General features: G+C 38.7%; 3 protein-coding genes across 5 annotated transcripts in view; 2 read left to right on the forward strand and 1 right to left on the reverse strand.

Moving 5' to 3' along the window:
• The window catches only part of pak6b (p21 protein (Cdc42/Rac)-activated kinase 6b), a 22,896-nt gene extending 12,786 nt beyond the window's left edge, over positions 1 to 10,110 (forward strand). The window contains 5 exon segments of the mRNA XM_043220309.1: positions 93 to 226; positions 702 to 828; positions 3,741 to 3,866; positions 5,576 to 5,710; positions 8,696 to 10,110. Coding sequence (XP_043076244.1) covers positions 93 to 226; positions 702 to 828; positions 3,741 to 3,866; positions 5,576 to 5,710; positions 8,696 to 8,863 — 690 coding nt within the window. The 3' untranslated portion in view covers positions 8,864 to 10,110.
• Positions 10,111 to 11,713: 1,603 nt separating this feature from the next.
• myh6 (myosin, heavy chain 6, cardiac muscle, alpha) lies at positions 11,714 to 18,118 on the forward strand. Its single transcript, XM_043220305.1, has one exon. It carries the CDS (start codon positions 12,096 to 12,098, stop codon positions 17,904 to 17,906), a length of 5,811 nt encoding a protein of 1,936 aa, XP_043076240.1. The 5' UTR covers positions 11,714 to 12,095; the 3' UTR covers positions 17,907 to 18,118.
• Positions 18,119 to 18,166: 48 nt separating this feature from the next.
• LOC122325309 (mitochondrial basic amino acids transporter-like) overlaps positions 18,167 to 25,000 on the reverse strand; it is a 90,460-nt gene continuing 83,626 nt past the window's right edge. For all 3 annotated transcript variants that reach the window (XM_043220321.1, XM_043220320.1, XM_043220319.1), the window contains 3 exons: positions 23,203 to 23,246; positions 22,077 to 22,160; positions 18,167 to 20,507 (listed from right to left, as the gene is read on the reverse strand). In XM_043220321.1, coding sequence (XP_043076256.1) covers positions 19,737 to 20,507 — 771 coding nt within the window. In that variant the 5' untranslated portion in view covers positions 22,077 to 22,160; positions 23,203 to 23,246 and the 3' untranslated portion in view covers positions 18,167 to 19,736. The remainder of the gene's footprint in view (positions 20,508 to 22,076; positions 22,161 to 23,202; positions 23,247 to 25,000) is intronic.

A 25,000-nucleotide genomic window follows, 5' to 3' on the forward strand; every position in this document is an offset into this window, starting at 1 on the left:
ACATTAAATTGTATGTGTATATATATATATATATGTAGACACACAATCTGTGTTATTGGTGTAATAAGCGGTGTTTGTGGATGTGCACACAGGTGGTCATCATGAGAGATTACAGGCACAAGAACGTGGTGGAGATGTTTAAGAGCGCTCTGGTGGGTGAAGAGCTGTGGGTCATCATGGAGTACCTGCAGGGCGGCGCTCTCACCAACATCGTCTCTGAAACCAGGTCAGATTCATCAAACCTTCACTAAAGCAGGAACAAGAGCCCTTTATTCTGAGCCTCATGCATCAAGCATTAAAAGTCGGGTTGGATCGAGAACTGAAATGCAGTACGCAAATATTCACGATGTATGGGTTTGGTGCGATTGTTTGGATGCTTTTACTCCATGCCTTTATCAAATATACTGAAGAAAACATTTGAGGGAGCTATAGAGTCACTAAACCATTATTATTACACCTGATCAGTATAAACAGTTTAAGATGCTTTAACTTCATTCTGTATGTGTATGTATGTGTGTGTGTGTGTGTGTGTGTGTGTGTGTGTGTGTGTGTGTGTGTGTGTGTGTGTGTGTGTGTGTGTGTGTGTGTGTGTGTGTGTGTGTGTGTGTGTGTGTGTGTGGTGTGTGTCTGTGTGTGTGTGTGTGTGTGTGTGTGTGTGCGTGTGTGTGTCTGTGTATGTGTCTGTGTGTGTGTGTGTTCAGGCTAACGGAGGAGCAGATTGCGTCGGTGTGTGAAGCTGTTCTCCAGGCTCTGTGTTATCTTCACTCTCAGGGTGTCATTCACAGAGACATCAAAAGCGACTCTATTTTACTGACTCTGGACGGCAGGGTGAGACACACACACACACACACACACACACACACACACACACAGACATACACACACACACACACACACACACACACACACACACACACACACACACACACACACACACACACACACACACACACACACACACACACACACACACACACACACACACACACACACACACACACACACACACACACACACACACACACACACACACACACACACACACACACACACACACACACACACACACACACACACACACACACACACACACACACACACACACACACACACACACACACACACACACACACACACACACACACACACACACACACACACACACACACACACACACACACACACACACACACACACACACACACACACACACACACACACACACACACACACACACACACACACACACACACACACACACACACACACACACACACACACACACACACACACACACACACACACACACACACACACACACACACACACACACACACACACACACACACACACACAGACACACACACACACACACACACACACACACACACACACACACACACACACACACACACACACACACACACACACACACACACACACACACACACACACACACACACACACACACACACACACACACACACACACACACACACACACACACACACACACACACACACACACACACACACACACACACACACACACACACACACACACACACACACACACACACACACACACACACACACACACACACACACACACACACACACACACACACACACACACACACACACACACACACACACACACACACACACACACACACACACACACACACACACACACACACACACACACACACACACACACACACACACACACACACACACACACACACACACACACACACACACACACACACACACACACACACACACACACACACACACACACACACACACACACACACACACACACACACACACACACACACACACACACACACACACACACACACACACACACACACACACACACACACACACACACACACACACACACACACACACACACACACACACACACACACACACACACACACACACACACACACACACACACACACACACACACACACACACACACACACACACACACACACACACACACACACACACACACACACACACACACACACACACACACACACACACACACACACACACACACACACACACACACACACACACACACACACACACACACACACACACACACACACACACACACACACACACACACACACACACACACACACACACACACACACACACACACACACACACACACACACACACACACACACACACACACACACACACACACACACACACACACACACACACACACACACACACACACACACACACACACACACACACACACACACACACACACACACACACACACACACACACACACACACACACACACACACACACACACACACACACACACACACACACACACACAGACACACACACACAGACACACAGACATACATATACATATACACACACATAGTATATATATATATACAGACACACACAGACATATTTAATACATTTATTCATTTATGTTTGTTTAGTTTAAATAACACACAGAAATAAAAGTATTTTTACAAACACACAAAGTAAAAAAACACACACAAACATTCTTTACACTTTAACTAACATTAAAATGAAAACAAATATAAAAATAAAAACTATCAAAGAAACAAAGCTATTGACAAACACAAGAAAACTACTACGACACACAATACATGAAGTTGAAATAAGACATAATTAACACACTTTAACATGAAAAATACATAAAATAAAGAAACAACAGCTAATGAATGTCATAAACACAACACAGTGATTACACAGCGCTCTTGAGACTATTTCACATGAACATACACTTTACAGGACACAAAACACAAGACAAGTTCTTTGGACACAAGGAGCATCAGTTACATCTTTACCTGTTGCTTTATTTAAAGAAGAAAGGACAGGAGTGAGAGTGATATATATACATATAAACAAGGGTTTCAAATTTTAAGAAAAAAATCAACATATTTAATTTATTTCTTTTTATGTTTGTTTAGTTTAAATTACTGAAACAGAAATAAAAGTATTTTTATAAAAGTAAACAAGAAAAAAAACACACTGAAAAACATTCTTTACACTTTAACTAAAATTAAAATGAAAACAAAATATAAAAATAAAAAAAACTATCAAAGAAACAAAAGCTATTGACCAAAACACAAGAAAACTACTACGACTTTAATGCTCCGGAAATGAAGTGAAATACGCCGACGACACAATCGAATGAACCACGCCGACCGCCAGAAAATAGAACTATGATGAAAATAGATATATAAATAAAATCGAAAAATATATTAAAACAGAGAAACAAAAGCTAATGAATGTCATAAACACAACAAAAAGTGATTAAACAGCGCTCTTGAGACTATTTCACTCGAACGGCTCTTTACCAGGAAATAAAACACAAGACAAGTTCTTTGGTTTTGCAAGGAGCGGGAGAACAAGCAGGTCACAAGTTGCTTTATTTAAAGAAGAAAGGACAGGACGAGATAAGTGAGAGCAAACAGAAAACAAGGGTTTCAAACACGCTCGTCGTATAAGTTATCACTAGCTACATATCTTTTTGTGCGTCAGAATCTCTCGCCTACACCGGTCCAAGATATTATATGGAGGTCACATGACCCAGAACAAGAAGGGCTATGACAGGCGGAAGCTGAAACCGAAGGGTCAAAGGTCAAGATGTCAAGCGCTCTCTCTGTCGTAGAGTTAGTGGAGAAGCTGAGAACGTCGTGTTTTGTTGAACAGGTCAAGCTGTCCGACTTCGGCTTCTGCGCTCAGATCAGCAAAGACGTCCCGAAGAGGAAGTCGCTGGTGGGGTCCCCGTACTGGATGGCTCCGGAGGTGGTCTCCAAGACGCCGTACGGCACCGAGGTGAACCACGTCGACCGTCAGAATGCGTCAGATTACTATGATGAACACGTTTAGACATATAACGATGCGAGTCGATGCATAATATTTGCACAGAGATAGAGGTGTGCTCTTTTTACCGGATTCTGAATCTATTAAATCTCTGTTTAAACATCACATGACCCACCTGACCTTACTTTATTGGCCGGAGGGTTGGAAAGCCTGACTAATTTGGCATTAATGTGTGTCTGTGTGTGTGTGTGTCTGACTCTTTATGTGTGTGTGTGTGTGTGTGTGTGTGTGTGTGTGTGTGTGTGTGTGTCTGACTGTTTATGTGTGTGTGTGTGTGTGTGTGTGTGTGTGTGTGTGTGTCTGTGTGTGTGTGTATGTCTGTGTGTGTGTGCGTGTGTCTGTGTCTGTGTGTGTGTGTGTGTTTGTGTGTGTCTGTCTGTTTATGTGTGTGTCTGTGTCTGTGTGTATGTGTGCCTGTGTTTATGTCTGTGTGTGTGTGTGTGTGACTGTGTGTGTGTCTGTGTGTGTGTGTGTGTGTATGTTATGTGTGTGTGTGTGTGTGTGTGTTGTGTGTGTGTGTGTGTGTGTGTGTGTGTGTGTGTGTGTGTGTGTGTGTGTGTGTGTGTGTGTGTGTATGTGTGTGTGTGTGTGTGTGTGTGTTGTGTGTGTGTGTGTGTGTGTGTGTGTGTGTGTGTGTTTGTGTGTGTGTGTGTGTGTCTGTGTTTATGTGTGTGTGTGTGTGTCTGTTTATGTGTGTGTGTGTGTGTCTGTGTTTATGTGTGTGTGTGTGTGTCTGTGTTTATGTGTGTGTGTGTGTGTCTGTGTTTATGTGTGTGTGTGTGTGTGTGTGTGTGTGTGTGTGTGTCTGTCTGTTTATGTGTGTGTGTGTCTGTGTGTGTGTGTTGTGTGTGTGTGTGTGTGTGTCTGTGTTTATGTGTGTGTGTGTGTGTGTGTGTGTGTGTGTGGAATGATCTTTTATGTCCTTTAACGAGTTTTACATCCCTAATAAATATTGCATGTTCTTAGAAGGTTTTTGTTGTTCCCGGTCAGTTATGAATTTCTGAAATGGGCAAAATATTTTCAAAAAGTTTTCAATTTTTATTATAATTTTTTTTTGGTTGTGCAAAAAAAAAAAAAAAAAAAGTTACTTTTGCAACTTGTCCTCTGAAAGGACCTAAATGCCACATGAATGTTTCAGAGAATAAAGCAGTGATAGTTTCTTTGGGGAACCTGTATGGAGTTATATATGACCCCGGAGCACAGAATCAGGGGCGTCTGTATCAATAGAAAACAATACACTGTATGGCTCAAAATTATACATTTTTTGCCAAATCATGTACCATGAAGGTATTTTGTAAAAAAAAAAAAAGTCTTTCTTTTTTTATTTAGTAATATGCATTCTTGAGACCTTCATTTGGACATCTTAAAGTTTTTTTTTTTATGTAACTGAACATAAAAAGGGAGCTCTGTTTTGAGGGTCACCTCTCAGCCGGAGATAGACACTATTACAGTAACATGCTGTAAAAAAGAAGAGCTGTAAACGATCGGCAGCGAATCCGCTCTACGTTACTGTTATTTAACGCCATAGTGGTTTTTAAACACGTTTACATGCGACAGCTATAATAAAACATGTCCAAATAATATACGAAACCTCGATCAATTACCGTGCTAAAACAGTAATGCTCCAGAATGAGCTGAAGCGGTGTTTCGTGTGTCTGTAGGTGGACGTGTGGTCTCTGGGCATCATGGTGGTGGAGATGATCGACGGAGAACCTCCGTACTTCAGCGAGACGCCGATAGCAGCGATGAAGAGGCTGAGAGACGAGCCGGCGCCGAGCGCCAGGAACAGCAGCAGAGTAAGAACTACATTAAGGATTAGAACTATACAGAATTAAAGATGGCGACTACAGAACGGGAAAGTGTGTAGAAGTGTGTTTCTGCCGCTGAATAAAAAAGCTAGTTGTGACTTTATTATCTCATAACTCAGTTGCGGGTTTACGTCTCAGAATTGCGTCGCATAAATGCACAATTATAATTATTTCTCTCAGAATTCCTTCGCTAACTTCAACGTCGATTCTGTGTTGCTTTAGCGCACATTATAAGGTGCTGTGGGGTTTAAAGGGTTAAATATGCGAGCGTTAAATGTAATTTAACAGCAGCGAACCGTAATTGGATTACGGCAGAAAACAGTGCATTACTGGCAACCCGAAAACAGCATTTTACCGTAAAAGAGTCAAATTGACCAAACAGAACAAAAAGTAATTTTTACAGGAAACAGCACTTGAACTAATGATAAGAGTAAAAATGTAACTGAAAGGTATGGACGTGCTTTTCCTCGAGAGATCTGTTAGTTTACTGTAGTTATGATGAACTGCAACTACTTGAGTTAAAGACGTTTTTTGTTACTTATGTTTTCTGATTTATACTACGAATTTATTTTCTTAGTGGACTCAGAAACAGGTTCACATGACCATCACTGTGTGAATGATAGTGTTTTCAACTCGAACTGTTTGACGCACGTAGAGCTAGAGTTAATCCAAGGTAGTATAACAGTAGCATGCTGTAAAAATGAAGAGCTGTAATTTTACTGTTATTTTACGGTAATTCTTTTTTATTTTTTACAGTGGACAGATTACACTTCTTTATGTGTGTCTCTGTCTGTCTGTTATGTGTGTGTGTGTGTGTGTGTGTCTGTGTGTGTCTGTGTGTCTCTGTTTGTGTGTGTGTGTCTGTGTGTGTGTGTGTGTGTGTGTGTGTGTGTGTGTCTGTCTGTTTATGTGTGTGTGTGTGTGTGTGTGTGTGTTTATGTGTGTGTGTGTGTGTGTGTCTGTCTGTCTGTTTATGTGTGTGTGTGTGTCTGTGTGTGTGTGTGTGTGTGTGTCTGTGTTTATGTGTGTGTGTGTCTGTGTGTCTCTGTTTGTGTGTGTGTGTCTGTGTGTGTGTCTGTGTGTGTCTGTCTGTCTGTTTATGTGTGTGTGTGTGTCTGTCTGTCTGTTTATGTGTGTGTGTGTGTGTGTGTGTGTGTGTGTGTGTGTGTGTGTGTGTGTCTGTCTGTCTGTTTATGTGTGTGTGTGTGTGTGTGTGTGTGTGTGTGTGTGTGTGTGTGTGTGTGTGTGTGTGTGTGTGTTTATGTGTGTGTCTGTGTGTGTGTGTGTGTGTGTGTGTGTGTGTGTCTCTGTCTGTTTATGTGTGTGTGTGTGTGTGTGTGTGTGTGTGTGTGTGTCTGTGTGTGTGTGTGTGTGTCTGTGTGTGTGTGTGTCTGTGTGTGTCTCTCTGTGTGTGTGTGTGTCTGTGTGTCTCTGTTTGTGTGTGTGTGTGTGTGTGTGTGTGTGTGTGTGTGTGTGTCTGTCTGTCTGTTTATGTGTGTGTTTTTGTGTGTCTGTGTGTGTGTGAGTGTGTCTGTCTTTATGTGTGTGAATTTTTTTTTTACAGTGGACAGATTACACTTTCAACAATTCCACAAAAAATATTAAATATCACAATAAAATAGGATAAAATATCTAAATGTATTATTTCGCGTCGCGTTAAAATACATTACTTTAATCAATTACTGTATTAAAACAAACCCAACAAACAGCGAGTATGTTATTGTTTCTAAAGCTTTTATTCATGAGTCACGTTTAAGTATTTTTTAATAGAACAGTGGAATGCAAAATTCAACATTTCTTTCGCTGAAGTTCATGTAGAACCCATTCAGTTTTTTCTGTTCATGCTAATGGAACTTATTTCAGGAGAATAAAATGATCTGAATGTTTCGAATCATTTCCTCAGAAATTGGGAGATGGTGCGGATTTGACAATAATCTCAGGAAAATGTTAAAGGGACTTCAATCCAAATATGACACAGTTATGAAGCAGGGCAGCGTTTTATACATACCAGAACTAAAAGCATGTTTCTTGTGCATTTTGGAAGACAAAACAGCTGAATAGAAACAACTTCTATCAATATATTTTATGAAAATCCGTCCAATTGTTACTCCCATTATAAACCAGCAACACATTAGTAGGCCGTGTAAAGTTATAGTGTATGAGACGACCAGTTTAGGGACATTTTTACACACATATTGCGTAAAACAAAACTGTATATGAAACAGTTTTGTTATATATTTTATAACATAGTTGAGAATCAGCCTTAAACAAAGTTTGGCATTAAAAAAACCCCCAGAAACCTAAAAATGTTAAAAATAATATTGTAATTTTTTGTGAAAAAACAACAAAAAAAAAATATATATATATATATATATATATATATATATATATATATATATATATATATATATATATAAATTACATATTATATATATAAATATATATATATATATATATATATATAAATATATATATATGTATAAATATAAAATATATATATATATATATATATATATATATATATATATATATATATATATATATAAAATATGAATAAAATATATTTTTTTCTTATGCTTTAAATAACGTGATGGCATGGGAAAAATGCTTTTTTTATGCTGGCGGATGTAATACTAAAAAACCCGAATTCGAGGAGATAATTATTAAATACATTCTAGTATTAATCCCTCACATGATTTCAAATATTTTTTATTTTTTTACTTAATAAAAATGAATTTTCACATCTAATAGCAGTTACGCCGCTTCGTCCCACGAATGACCGAACAGAAATAAAGCTTAAACAAATACGGGACAAAGAAGGTAAATTAGTGAACTTAAAATTGTAAAATTAAAGGCCACTAAAATGAGGCCGATTTCAAGCATTAAAATAAAATGACTGTATGTCATAATTCTGCTGAACGGGATTGAGGTGACTCTTTGATGTTTGATGGTATGTGTCTGTGTTGTGGTCAGATCTCTCCGGTCCTGAGGGACTTTCTGGACTCGATGTTGACCCGTGATGCTCTGGAGCGAGCCGGCGCCGGGGATCTGCTCCAGCATCCCTTCATGCTCCAGGCCTCTTCTCCTCGCTGTCTGGTGCTGCTCGTGGAGCAGTATCGCAAACGCATGTCACGATGCTGACCTTCAGCACTTCAGAGACTGAGCTGGACGGCATCGTGCGCCGTGTGTAACATAGACTGGTTATTACATCCTCGTGGACAGGGAACTAAAAGGTAGCTGTGACCTTATTTCTCGCAATTCTGAGAAAGAAAGACGAAAAATGAATTGAGCGAATTGGTGTCGACTTACTCTTGCGCGACAAGAAACGGTAAGAATTGTGAGAATAATCTTTATTTGTGTGAAGTCAGAATTGGTGCGAGAAAAGGTCAGAAGGAAAGGAAAAGGTCAGAACGGTGAGGTATGGATTCAGAATTGCCAGACAAAAAAAATGCAGAAAAGTCTGAATTGTGAAAAAATATATATAATATAAAAAGATATAAAAAGATATAAAGTCAAGACACGAATTAAGACTTGTAAAAAGTGTAACTGCGAGGAAAGTCAGAATTGCGAGAAACAAAAAAATGTAGAATTGCGAGATATAAAGTCAGAACCGCGAGGAAAAAAAAGAGAATTGTGAAAAGTCTCAATCGCGAGAAAAACCGTTTTTAACTGGATGATATCAGAATTGCGAGATATGAACTAAGAATTGTAATAAAATAAAAATTGGTCGCAAGGTAAATGTCTGAATTGCGAAATGTAGAACAGAATTTCAAGAAAAAATGTAGAATTGAAAGATGTGAAGTGTGAGGGAAAAAAAATGGATTTTGAGAATCTGAACCGAGGGGGAAAAAATGCGATCGCAAATATGATAGGAACTAAGATTTGTAATAAATAAATAATTACGAGCAAAATGTGTCATTAAATGTGAGATAGAGTCAGAATCGAGGGAAAAAAGGATTGTGAAGGAAGATTAGAATTTAGAATTACAAGGAAAAGTGGAGATATATTTTGAGATATATTGCAAGTAAAAAATTGACTTGCAAGACATTCACTGAGATGCATTTTAACTGCGACATTTGCAAGGAAAAAATATAAAATCAGAATTGTGAGATTAAAGTCACAAATGACCTTTTTTCCTTCCCCCCGTGGCAGAAACAACCATCAGTAAGAAAGATGAGTAAGAGAAACATGTTGACTTTTATTGCTGTACAGCTTTGGATAAATGATGTTGAACGTGTGGATGAAACTGAACTGAGAAGACACTTCATACTGTGTATTCAGAGGTGTTCAATGATTTCTCTAACTCATAACTGTTGTTGCAAATGTCATAAATTGCATGTCAGATCTGTTCCTTATTTTTAAGCATTAAATTTACAAACTGTGTTTGATCCGGCGTGTAAAGCATTGATTGTTCTCAAGCACAGGAAGCTGTTGAAGCACGTCTGATGATTGAGGGCTGCGTTTTTGGTCCTTATCATAATTATAGTGATTTAGAGGAAGCTCACGTTCATGCAGATCGTTTCAGAAACGTTTCCTCCTGGCTGTTTTTTTCATTCTGCGATTGCTGTATCTGACGGGTTTGACCACACGCTGATTAGATCGATCGCTGTGAACGAACCCCAGCAATTCTGATGAGAAATACTGACAAATATATCCAGTCAGCTTTACAACAAAGTTTGAAAGCTAAAACAGACACCTAAAAAAAATATATATATTTTTTTATATTTATAAAATACATTTTCAGTATGCTTCAAGCACTTAAATTATATAAAATATGCATATTAGCACTTCAAACTAGACAAAAAATATTTAAAAAAATACAGCAAATACTAAAATTAAAACAGAAAAATAACGCTAAATGGAAACAATGATGAATAAAAATGGCAAAAGAACAAAATTACTAAACTTGAAAGTGTAAAACTAATGTAAATATCTACATGACTTTTACTAAAAAAAAACAAATAAAATGCTGGTTGAACACATGAAATAAAATCATTTATTTTCCTCACGACTATGAACACGTCAGCACATCGAGTCATAATTCTACCCTTAATGAGCTTTCAAATGAAAGTTTGCATAAAGAAAATGAGTTCAAACGGACGGTTTTCCTCTTTGCTGAAACCGTTTTATTAGGAACGTCAGGCCTCATTCATATAATGCAAGTCATTCACAAACCATGAGGTTTTGCAGTGAATTGCATAGAATGGCTTTATGAGAGATTTCTTGTTTCATGAATGAGGCTCAGAGACAGTACAGAGAGGCAGATAACAGCAGAGGAACAGCCTTCTTTTCATTCCTGTGTTCTATTTCAGGGCTGTTTGTGAGCGACGATGAGTCTTCCCTGTCGTCTCCAGCATCTGTCAGAGGAGAGCTGATAAAACAAACACGTTCCTCGCTCTCAGCTCCCATTAAAGCACATCTTTGTCCTACTTAATGTGAACATTACATAACATGTTTTCTGTTTAGTTTTGGCCATGCCATATTTTCCTAAATGATGATTATATCGGCATATGTGCATGTATATGACTGTTCTGTAGTGTAAAGTTTAGAGTAATTTATTCATTTACTGATTATTTACTTCTGCTCACCAAGGCTGATACATAAAATACTGTAAGAAAAAGTGAAATGTTATTACAATTTAATATAGTTTTATATGTTAATGTGTGTTTAAATCGTTCTTTAGAAATAGTTTTCAGAAATCACAAAAGAATTCACAAAATTATTTTTCTCAGGATTCTCTCATGAATAGGAAGTTCAGAAGAACAGCATTTAATAGAAGTAGAAATCTGGTGTAAAATTATATTATTAATTATATTAAAATTAAAGTAACGCATTCGCTGCCATTTTACTGCTTCTTTGCTGAATAAAAAATATACAAGTTATAAAAAATGGCTAGAAAATATAGTTATTTTTGATCAATTTAATGTGATTTTACCAAAAAAAAAAAAAAAAACATATTGCAGTACAAAAGTTAAAACCATACTAAAAACTTTTTTTCATGGTCTCCACTGCATTTTTCTAAATCATTAAATGCACAAGATATGATGAGTCATATTGCATTACTTGCAAAGAAAATTTGAGCATCGTGCTTAATGGTAGAGGTATATCTAATATTTCTAAAGGATGGAAACAATCAGGGAGGTGTTTGTTGTCTATATAAGGAAATCAACAACTAAAGGTCTTGTTACTGACCCTACACCGCTTTTAACTCTTGATAAAATCCCTGCCCTTGTGTTCTTTCCTTTCACATCCTTATTTGGATCTCCATTACTGTCTATAAAAACCAAGCACTAGTGGTTTGCGTCTTTAAAGCTTCCTCAACCGAGGTGTGCTCATCAACTCTCTCTGTACCTGGAAATCTGAAGTAGTCAGGATGGGTGATGCTCTTATGGCAGAGTTCGGGAAGGCCGCTCCCTTTCTGAGAAAGTCTGATAAAGAGCGTCTGGAAGCTCAGACGAGAGCTTTCGACATCAAGACCGAATGTTTTGTTGTGGATGAAAAGGTGGAGTATGTGAAGGGGCAAGTTATCAGCAAGGAAGGAGGCAAGGTGACTGTAAAGACTGAGGATGGGAGGACCGTGACCGTTAAGGATGGAGACGTCCATCCCCAGAACCCGCCCAAATTCGATAAAATCGAAGATATGGCGATGTTCACTTTCCTTCACGAGCCTGCGGTGCTGTTCAACCTCAAAGAGCGTTATGCAGCCTGGATGATCTATACCTACTCAGGGCTCTTCTGCGTAACCGTCAACCCTTACAAGTGGTTACCCGTGTACGACTCGGAAGTAGTCGCAGCTTACCGAGGTAAGAAGAGAACAGAGGCCCCGCCTCACATCTTTTCTATCTCAGACAATGCTTATCAATACATGCTAACTGACCGGGAGAACCAGTCAGTTCTGATCACCGGAGAATCCGGCGCTGGGAAGACCGTCAACACCAAGAGAGTCATCCAGTATTTTGCAAGCATTGCTGCTGCTGGCGGAGCGACCGGAAAGAAAGACACCAGCAAGGGAACCCTGGAAGATCAGATAATCCAGGCTAACCCTGCACTTGAGGCTTTCGGCAATGCTAAAACCTTGAGAAACGATAACTCGTCTCGCTTTGGGAAATTCATCCGCATTCATTTCGGGACAAGCGGTAAACTCTCCTCGGCTGATATCGAGACATACCTGCTGGAGAAGTCTCGGGTGACCTTTCAACTGAAAGCTGAGAGGAACTACCATATCTTCTTCCAAATACTGTCCAACGAAAAGCCTGAACTGCTGGACATGATGTTAATCACCAATAATCCATATGACTACTCTTACATCTCCCAAGGAGAAGTATCAGTCGCTTCCATTAATGACAACGAGGAGCTGTTAGCTACTGACAAGGCATTTGATGTACTTGGCTTCACCGCTGAAGAAAAGATGGGGGTCTACAAGCTGACGGGTGCTATCATGCACTATGGCAATATGAAGTTCAAACAGAAACAGCGTGAAGAGCAGGCAGAGCCTGACGGTACTGAAGATGCAGATAAGGCAGCTTATCTAATGGGGCTGAACTCAGCTGACCTGCTCAAAGGACTCTGCCATCCAAGGGTCAAGGTAGGCAATGAGTATGTTACAAAAGGACAGAGTGTGGACCAAGTATATTACTCGATTGGTGCACTGGCAAAGTCGGTGTATGAGAAAATGTTCAACTGGATGGTGGTAAGAATTAACCAATCCCTTGACACGAAGCAACATCGGCAATATTTCATCGGTGTGCTAGACATCGCTGGCTTTGAGATCTTTGATTTCAACACGTTTGAACAACTCTGCATCAATTTTACCAATGAAAAGCTGCAACAGTTTTTCAATCACCACATGTTTGTTCTGGAACAAGAGGAATACAAAAAAGAGGGGATTGACTGGGAGTTCATTGACTTCGGGATGGATCTGCAATCCTGCATCGATCTGATTGAGAAACCCCTAGGGATCATGTCCATTCTTGAGGAAGAGTGCATGTTTCCAAAGGCCAGTGATCAGACATTCAAAGCAAAGCTATATGACAACCATTTGGGCAAGACAAACATTTTCCAGAAGCCACGAGTTGTAAAGGGAAAGTCAGAAGCACACTTTGCTTTGGCCCACTATGCAGGTACTGTTGACTATAATATTACCGGTTGGCTGGTGAAAAACAAAGATCCACTGAATGAAACTGTAGTTGGGCTTTTTCAGAAATCGTCTTTGAAGCTGTTGAGTCATCTTTTCTCAAACTATGCAGGAGCGGAGGGAGGGGAGAAGTCTGGTGGGAAAGGGGCCAAGAAAAAAGGTTCATCGTTTCAGACCGTGTCTGCCCTGCACAGAGAAAACCTTAACAAATTAATGACAAATTTGAAAACCACGCACCCACACTTTGTCCGTTGTTTGATTCCAAATGAGAGCAAGATTCCTGGAATCATGGACAACTGTCTGGTCATGCACCAGCTTCGCTGCAATGGTGTACTGGAGGGTATCAGAATTTGCAGGAAAGGTTTCCCAAACAGGATCCTCTATGGCGATTTTAAACAGAGGTACAGAATCCTAAATGCATCTGCCATCCCAGAAGGTCAGTTCATTGAAAACAAGAAAAGTGCAGAGAAGCTGTTAGGCTCACTAGACATTGACCACACGCAATATAAATTTGGCCACACAAAAGTCTTTTTTAAAGCTGGCCTGCTCGGTACGTTAGAAGAGATGCGCGACGACCAACTCGCTCGCATCCTTACGAGGATCCAAGCTTATGCTCGTGGGTTACTGATGAGAGTTGAGTATCAGAAACTGGTGGAACGAAGAGATGCCCTCATGGTCATCCAGTGGAACCTTCGTTCCTTCCTGGGTGTGAAAAACTGGCCATGGATGAAACTGTTCTTTAAGATAAAACCTTTACTAAGGAGTGCAGAGTCTGAAAAGGAGATGGCAAACATGAAGGATGAATTCAGCAAGTTAAAAGAAGCACTGGAGAAATCTGAAGCCAGGAGGAAAGAGTTGGAAGAGAAGATGGTCAGTCTTCTTCAAGAGAAGAATGATTTGCTTCTTCAGGTGCAATCAGAGCAAGACACTCTTACGGATGCTGAAGAACGATGTGAACAGCTCATAAAAAGCAAAATCCAGCTAGAAGCAAAAGTCAAAGAGCTGTCAGAACGAATAGAAGATGAAGAAGAGATAAACGCAGACCTCACAGCCAAGAAACGCAAGTTGGAGGATGAATGTTCTGAACTCAAGAGAGATATAGATGACCTGGAGCTGACATTGGCCAAGGTGGAAAAGGAAAAACATGCCACTGAGAACAAAGTAAAGAATCTAACCGAAGAAATGGCATCTCTTGATGAAAACATAATGAAACTCACCAAAGAGAAAAAATCTCTGCAAGAGGCTCACCAGCAAACACTGGATGACCTTCAAAGTGAGGAAGACAAAGTAAACACACTGACAAAAGCAAAAGCTAAGCTTGAACAACAGGTGGATGACCTTGAGGGCTCATTGGAGCAAGAGAAAAAAGTGAGGATGGACTTGGAGCGCAGCAAAAGAAAACTGGAGGGAGACGTGAAATTGACTCAAGAAAATGCAATGGATTTGGAGAATGACAAACAGCAGCTAGAGGAAAAACTTAAAAAGAAAGACTTTGAAATGAATCAGCTAAATGGAAGGATTGAAGACGAGCAAACAGCTTCAGCACAGTTGCAGAAAAAACTCAAAGAAAATCAAGCTCGAATTGAAGAACTGGAGGAGGAGCTGGATGCGGAGCGTGCGGCTCGTGCAAAGGTCGAGAAACAACGATCTGATATTTCTCGAGAACTGGAGGACATCAGTGAGCGCCTGGAAGAGGCGGGTGGGGCCACCTGTGCTCAGGTAGAACTCAATAAAAAAAGAGAGTCAGAGTTTCAAAAGTTGCGCAGGGACCTTGAGGAAGCAACTCTTCAGCATGAGGCCACTACTGCCTCCCTTCGTAAGAAGCATGCAGACAGTGTGGCTGAACTAGGAGAACAGATTGACAATTTGCAAAGGGTCAAACAAAAGTTGGAGAAGGAAAAAGTTGAATTCAAGTTAGAATTGGATGACCTTTCCTCAAACATGGAGAGTGTGGTAAAAGCCAAGGTAAATCTCGAAAAGATGTGCCGTTCACTGGAAGATCAGATGAATGAGCATAGGTCAAAAGCTGAAGAAGCCCAGAGAGCTCTGAATGATTTGTCTACCCAGAAAGCCAAGCTGCTGACTGAAAATGGGGAACTTGGACGACAATTGGAAGAGAAGGAATGTCTGATTTCCCAACTCACTAGAGGAAAGACCTCCTACACCCAGCAACTTGAAGACATGAGAAGGCAACTTGAGGAAGAAGTGAAAGCAAAGAATGCACTTGCTCATGCTGTGCAGTCAGCCCGTCATGATTGTGACTTACTAAGAGAGCAATTTGAGGAGGAACAAGAAGCAAAAGCTGAGCTCCAACGGGCATTATCCAAGGCCAATACTGAGGTAGCAACATGGAGGGCAAGGTATGAGACTGATGGAATTCAGAGAACAGAGGAACTGGAGGAAGCCAAGAAGAAACTTGTACAAAAATTGCAAGAAGCAGAGGAAGCAGTGGAAGCAGTGAATGCAAAGTGTTCATCTCTTGAGAAAACAAAACATCGCCTGCAAAATGAGATTGAGGATCTGATGCTAGATCTTGAAAGGTCAAATGCAGCATCAGCGGCCCTGGACAAAAAACAGAGATCCTTTGACAAAGTCATTGCGGAGTGTAAACAAAAGTACGAAGAGTCACAGTGTGAGCTTGAGGCAGCACAAAAGGAAGCCCGCAGCTTAAGTACCGAGCTCTTTAAACTGAAGAATTCCTATGAAGAAACTCTAGATCATCTTGAGACCATCAAGAGGGAAAACAAGAACCTACAGGAGGAGATCTCAGACTTAACAGATCAAGTGGGAGAAGGACGGAAGAGTGTCCATGAGTTAGAAAAACTGAGGAAACAGATGGAACAGGAGAAAGCAGAGTTACAGTCTGCACTAGAAGAAGCTGATGCTTCAGTTGAGCATGAAGAAGGTAAGATCCTACGAGCTCAGCTGGAGTTCAACCAGCTGAAGGCAGATGTTGATCGCAAGATGGCTGAGAAGGATGAGGAAATGGAACAAGCAAAAAGAAACTACCAGCGTATGGTTGAATCCTTGCAGGCCTCCCTTGAGGCAGAGACAAGAAGCCGTAACGAGGCCCTAAGAGTAAAAAAGAAGATGGAGGGAGATCTTAATGAAATGGAAATTCAATTAAGCCAAGCCAACAGGCAGGCAGCAGATGCTCAGAAGCAGCTGAAGATGATCCAGTCGTGCTTAAAGGACACTCAAGTCCAACTAGACGACACACTCCACAGTAATGATGATCTCAAGGAAAACATTGCCCTGTTGGAGCGCAGAAACAACCTGCTTCAAGCAGAACTTGAAGAACTTAGAGCAGTGCTAGAACAAACCGAGAGAGGTCGCAAACTAGCAGAACAAGAACTTACTGAAGCAACCGAGAGGATGCAACTTCTGCACTCTCAAAACACCAGCCTCATCAACCAAAAGAAGAAGCAAGAGACAGATCTGCTTCAGCTGCAAAATGAAGTGGAGGAGCTGGTGCAAGAGAACCGCAACGCAGAAGAAAAGGCAAAGAAAGCCATCACTGATGCAGCCATGATGGCTGAGGAGTTAAAGAAGGAACAAGACACTAGCGCACACCTTGAAAGGATGAAAAAGAACATGGAACAGACAATTAAGGACCTACAGCACCGTCTTGATGAAGCAGAGCAAGTAGCAATGAAAGGAGGGAAAAAGCAGCTACAGAAAATGGAGGCACGTATCCGTGATCTTGAGAATGAGTTGGACGCAGAGCAAAAGCGAGGTTCGGAGTCCGTTAAAAGTGTGAGAAAGTATGAGCGACGCATCAAGGAGCTAACTTATCAGACGGACGAGGATCGCAAGAACTTGGCAAGACTGCAGGACTTGGTGGACAAGCTACAACTGAAAGTAAAATCTTACAAACGTTCTGCCGAAGAAGCAGAGGAACAGGCAAATGCCAACCTGGCCAAATTACGAAAACTGCAGCATGAGCTAGAAGAGGCAGAAGAGCGGGCAGACATTGCAGAATCTCAAGTAAACAAACTGCGTGCTAAAACTAGAGATGGTGTGCCTGGAAAGAAATCCCAGGATGAGTAATGTGTCTTGAGCAGTTGTGCAATCTCACCTAGAATTGTTTGTTCACTAGTATTAAAATTAGTGCATGTACTTCTCTATGGATTAACATTAGTCAAACCATAAATGAGACTGAACAAAATAACATAAAAGGCAGTTGTCTTAGAACCTGAAATGCATTTTTATGTTAAAAATGAAATAAAATACTAATGTTTGTGGTTTATGCTACCACATTATATACAACTTGTTGTTGACATGTAAAGACAAAAAAAAGACACAAGATGTATAATTTATCCCATTTATTTTCACATACTTTAGCCGACCAAAAGCAATTTATGAATTGGTTGAGGCCAATCACTTTTCAAATGGGAGCAGAGCAGAACTAATCTTTTTCATACAAAAATAGGACAGACATTTAATCAGATTCAATACTGATCCATCCGTTCGGCAACGGCAGTAACAACAAATCTGAAAAAGAAAGAAAACTAAAACTATTCAAATTAAAACCAATTTAGTACTTTTGAAACCGATCTAACTCTGTAACATACACTATTTACATTTCTCACAGATATCACACAAAACATTTTTGTTTTCAATGCATATGTCTAAACTTCCCTTTTTAATGGAATACTACATATTTACATTCAATTCAACGTACAATCCATAACCGTTACAAAATGAGCAGCACATTCTTTAAAAGCCTTGCAAACCTCTTCTGTCTACTGCTTTCCCAAGTGCATGTTTTAGTCTCCTACATTCAGCACTCGGAAATCAACCACATGGAACTCTATTTACACATCCATCTAAAATTCAAGCCTTGATATATATACACGCATAAAATATATTGATCTTGAAGACAACCCGCATGCTTCTGTAAATCAAAACACGTTACTTAAACACAGCAGGTCATTTAACAGCAGTTTAGATATTATTACAGTGGACCAGATACAATCTGTATCCAAACACTTTAATAAGTTACAGAGAACATGCAAATATTGCATTCATTTTGGAGATAATACACCATAAAACAAGGGGGACAGAATTTGATTTATCTGGCAAAAACCTTTGGTTTATTCTCTTTTCAGTACACCAGGAACCAAATGAAAGACAACATCAATAGCTCCTCAGTGATTTAGAAATTTCAGCAAACGTAATTTGGCGTCTACCATATTGATTGCACAACTTTTACAGTTGGCCAAGATATTGCGACCTTGTACACAATGTCACCAGCAGCTTCCATTAAAAGGTTCTCACTCCTCAGATTAAAAACATCACAGTAACAAAGACTAAATTCCCCATTGCCAAAACCGTATTTGTTTATGACTGGGTGGGGTTGAGAGTACAAATTTAATCTTGTGTCTGGGATATTAACTTAGTCAGGCTAGAGGCCATGCTAAGTTTGATGCAAACAAAAATGAGGCTGGGAAAGTCCTTGGTAACTATTTTCCCAAAACTTTCCAGCGAAAAACACAAATGACCTGAAACCTTCTTTTCATTTGCATCAACTGGTGTCCACCCTAACTAAACTTGAGCATTTGTTTAGACACTGGAATCTTTTCAGTGTAGCAATAATTTGCAAGGTCAAATCAAGTTTTACCAGAGGTCGGATTCGCTCAGCTCTCGTAAGGCAGACACAGGGAACGTCTTCGTTAAATATCATTAAATATAAAAAATATATATATTATATATATTTACAGATGCGGAGCTCAAGTCATTGTATGGATAGAAAGGTTGTGCAATTCTGTTTACAGTGGACAGATGTGCTCGATGCGCAGCAACTGTTCGTTTAGTAACAGGTCAGCCATTATTTCGGGAAGTGCTACGCTAGTCGCTATCCCAGTATTTCGGGGTTACTCACAGACTGGACGGTTGCGCTTGCTGCTGCAACGCCGCTTGATGCGAAGCTGGAGCCGCTTCGCAATCCTTCGATCCCTCGTCCGGGCGTATGTACAAAAGGAAGAGCGTTACCGTTGCGAAAGTGGCTGCGTTGACCGGAAAAGCGCGTAGAAGAGTGGAAGTAAGTCCGCGTGTGAAAACCCGCCAACCTTCACGCTGGATGCTCTTTCTCGTGCAGTCCATGATGCTGCTGTACTGGTACTTTCCTCCGACGCCGTCGGCTTGGAGGCGGGATTTTATCACGTCCACCGGATACGTCGAAAGCCAAGACGCGATTCCCGACATGCCTCCAGCGAACAGCAGCTTGGGGATCAAGTACGGGTCCTCCGGCTCGCACCCCAGCGATCGCGTCAGGAGGTCGTACGCCAGGAAATAAACGCCAAATCCCGGCGTCTCTCGGATGAGAGTCGTCAACATCCCTCGGTTAACCCCGCGCAAACCCTCGCGCTGGTAAATGCGAGCCAGGCAGTCCAGCGAGTTTTTGTAGACCTTCCGAGAGGACGACTTCTTCTCGCCCGTTCCTTGCATCTGCATCCGGGTCTTGGCCAGTTCCATCGGGCAGCAGATCACGCACTGGATGGCGCCGGCCGCCGCTCCGGCTAGGAACTGGTTTATGGGCGTGTCCTCGCCCAACTTGCGCATTGCGTTGCCCTGAACACCAAAGACGATGGCGTTGATGAACGTCAGGCCCATCATGGGTGACCCAATACCTTTATAAAGGCCAAACATCTGCGGAAAATGTAAAAAAAGTCATCCCAGGTGACCCTGGAGTCATGAGGAGCACAAGTGTATTTTATAGCAATAGCCTATATATTGTATGGCTCAAAATTATGCCAAAAATCATTAGGATATTAAGTAAAGATCACGTTCCAGGAAGATGTTTTGCAAATTTCCTACTGTCTTTATTTTTTATTAGTAATATGCATTGCTAAGAACTTTAGCATTTGGACAATTTTAAAGAATTTTCTCAATATTTAGTTGTTTTTTTTTTCCTTTACATTTTCAAATAGATGCATCGCTCGCAACCAAGTATTTTTTTTTTATCCCAACAAGCTATAAAACGAATGGAAATTTATTCAGCTTTCAGGTGATGCATAAAAAGCATTTAAAAAAAACTGACCCGTATGACTGGTTTTGTTTTCCAGGATCACAAGTGCACAGAAATCAAAAGCAGAGTTAAGTGTTTGAATAAGTGTTTATTTATTTTATTTATTTATCATTTGATGCCATAGCATTCAAAAAATACTTTATTTGTGGCGATCGAGAATAAAATGCATGTTTTAACAACTATGCAATAATTTTACCCTAACAAAAGTATAAAAGGTAACTAATAATATATAATACATACATCATATAATCAAAATCAAATATTAATATAAAGTGCAATATAAGGTGGCTAAAATATTAATTCAAATTTAAGAATAAAAAAAATTGTTGTTTCAACAATATTATAGTTCAAACTTTGTGTCTAAAAAAGGATTGTCATCCCAAAATTAAGATTAATTTTCAGCCTTGACTTTAAATGTAATTTGGATCAAAATAAATAAATAAATAAATAAATAAATAAATAAATAAATAATTATATATATATATATATATATATATATATATATATATATATATATATATATATATATATATATTATAAATAGATTTTGAACTTAACTTAGTTTTTAATTTTATGTAATTAGGAAATTAGTAAGTGATGAATATTAGTTAAAATATTTGTAAGCTTTTTATATTTAGTATATAAAAAGCTTTTATATATATATATATTTTTTAAAATTGAGATCAGACTTTAATACACTCTTTACATATTTATATACCTTTCTGGGAGAAACTATCAATTATTGTCTTCAATAAATAATCATTAGTAAGTGTGTATTAGTCATTTATTACTACATAATTATTTTTGTGTGTTATTTGGGGCATTTTGTTTTTTGCTTCAAAAAGATTACAATGAAAATCTCAATTGCCTCTTTAAATACTTAAGTGCAATGAAATGTTTTGCTTTAGGTTTAGTGCAGTTACTTAGACTTGACATCTTCTGCACTTAAACTGAAGCAGTTCCTCAGTTTTTTTGACACACTTGACCACACTTAAACCACAACTGAATGGGACTCAGATTGCTACAGATCTGCTTTTTGGTGTGTGCTTTTGTTATTTCACTGAAGTACGTGCAACGAGTAATTATTTAAAAAGAACTAAAAATCGCTAAATGCAAAATAAATATTTGTGAAAGTGTTTGTGCGTGTAGGTGTTTGTTCTGTAGTTAAAAGCGCTGAAGTTTCCACTCACTGACTCTTGACGCACGATGGACTGGAAACAGTGGAAAGTCCCTCTGTAAAGTGGATTATCCACGCTCTGGACCTGAAGACGGACCTACGGGAGACGACATGACTATTACAAACCCATGAAGAAGTTTCTTTTGAAAACAGGAGCGGGTGAAACACCACTGTGGTCTAGTCTAGTCAATAACACATTTAACACAATTCAGTACAAAACCAGCTGCAAAATGCATATACCTGTAAAAAAAAATTATGTATATGCCAAAAAATATAATACAATTTTTTATAATTTTCTATTAGGTTCTTTTAAGTAGGGCCTAAAAATTTTATCAAACAGTAAAATAAGAAGCAACAAAACAAATATATAAAAAAACAACAACTATATACATATATATATATATATATATATATATATATATATATATATGAATGATTTTGTTCCAGATAAATAGCAGAGTAAAAATTTAAATAAAACTAAATATACAATTGCCAAAAAGCTTACTTTGTGTTGTTTTATTGCAGTATTATTAATGCAATTAATAGAATTAATTAAACAGATGTACATATGATGTATAAAATAAAGTTAAATGTAATAATTATATCTAAAAAAAAAAAATAATAAAAATAAAAAGAATAGAAATAATAAAAATAACAATAATTAAATATATATATATATATATATATATATATATATATATATATATATATATATATATATATATATATATATATATATATAATTTTATTAACTACAAATATTAGTTATAGAAATAAACCTGAAGACATTAAATAAAAAATAATAATAAATAATAAATAAATAATAAATAAATAAAAAAGAATCCCAGACACATAAGTGAAGGGTTAGCTGCATCACTGCTTGTAGTTGTGGAGCCTGTGAGCAGAAGAGCTGTATGACGTGCTTTCACAAACTGATTTATTTAGCAACAGAAGTCACAGGGTTCAGCGTGAAACAGATAGGACGGAGTAAAGTGTCACGACAGATAACAAGCCCACCGCGTTAAACATCAGCCACAAATAGCAATGATAACCTGTTTGCTCGCTTTAAGAGACTTCCTAAGAAATCATCAGCCGGCTCAGATGACACATTCACTCCGATTACGTTGATGAATACTAACCTTAACCGTGTCGAAGGGATGTCCGACGAGGACCCCGGCAGCACCTGCCCAGAACACAGAAACAGAGTCAAGAACACTTCATAAAAAGGGTCCCAAAACGCTATTTGCATTTATAGTTACAGCTCACAATCTTTTGCCTCTCTCCAGAGTGTCTAGCCATTCTGATATTTAAAAGAAAAAACCTCTCAATGCTCGCAATCCTGATATTCTGAGAAAAAGTGCTTTGGTTTTCCTCTCTGAAGGTAATGAGACTAAGTTTACATCTCACTCGTTTTTCGATTTTACGCCCCTTTTTCCTCTTAAAACATCTTCCAATCTCCCAGTTTCTCTCATAATTCTGAATCATGACCTTTTTGAGTTTGTAATGTGCCATTCAGACATTTTTCAGATATTTTTTATATATATATATATATATATATATTTATTTATTTATATTTATTATTTATATATTATTTATTTTTATTTATATATTTATTCATATATTTTTAATTTATATATAGATTTAATTATTTATTTTTATTTATTTTATATAGATTTATTTATTTTTATTTATTTATATATAGATTTAATTGTTTATTTATTTTTATTTATTTATATATAGATTTAATTATTTATTTATTTATATATTTATTCATATTTATTTTTATTTATAGATACACACACACACACACACACACACACACACACACACACACACACACACACACACACACACACACACACACACACACACACACACACACACACACACACACTACACATATATGTCAAGTGGCATTTCAGTATAACGTTGTGACCAGTTTCTTTGGTTAAACAGTAAATGATCGACGGCGTGAGCTCCAGGTTTTACTTCCGTCACTGAGAAGATGCTAATGTAGGACCGGACTCTCACAGGCTATCAGGTCTCAGGTCCTGCTCCGGTCCACACGTGCTCGGACCGAAGGCGTTGGTCCATCCCGACCAATCAGAACGAGTCCTTTACTACAGACTCCAGATGTCAGGGATGTTATGTAACCCCCGAGGCTGGGTCGTACACAGAATATATTTTTACAGTGCTGTATATTTGCTGGCGATATAAAAAAAGTAAAAGGAGTTCTAAGAGTCTTCAGAGAGATGTTTTAATAGTCAGTATATTCATGTAATAAAAGAAATGTGCAATAGTTTTTTTTTCAAAATTTGTATTGTGTGTAAATAAAAAAATATAAAAATAAATAAAAAAAAAAATTATATATATATATATATATATATATATATATATATATATATATATATATATATATATATATATATATATATATATATATATATATATATATATATATATACACATACATACACACACACACACACACACACACACACACACACACACACACACACACACACAATAACTAAATAATATGTTTTTATGAGTATTAGTTGGAAAAACTTTGCAGCTATATTTCGGCTCTTTCTAATATAAAACATTATAAGCCACATAATCGAATAAATAATTAATACATTTAAGGAAACACGAGCTGAGGCTCGTCCCCCATGATGCTCTGCTCATAAAGACACCTGTAACCCTAATATGAAGCGGTCAGGAGCCGGGAGAGCCGTGGGATTGGCTCCTGCGGGGGTGTGTGTGTGTGTGTGTGTGTGTGTGTTATTCTGGGCTCTTCCGGGAAACACGCTTCACAGCAGCTCAGGCATGGCTGATATTCACACAGAACAGGACGACTTCAAGGAGGTTTGTAGGTTACACACTCGATTAAAGTCTGCACACATCGGAGCCGTGTCTGGCCTATATGCCACTTTC

Source organism: Puntigrus tetrazona, chromosome 20, assembly GCF_018831695.1.
Source record: "Puntigrus tetrazona isolate hp1 chromosome 20, ASM1883169v1, whole genome shotgun sequence".
NCBI classification, from domain to species: Eukaryota; Metazoa; Chordata; class Actinopteri; order Cypriniformes; family Cyprinidae; genus Puntigrus; species Puntigrus tetrazona.

Excerpts from the sequence above, each read along its gene's own strand:
- myh6 (XM_043220305.1), top strand. The coding sequence starts at position 12,096 with ATGGGTGATGCTCTTATGGCAGAGTTCGGGAAGGCCGCTCCCTTTCTG.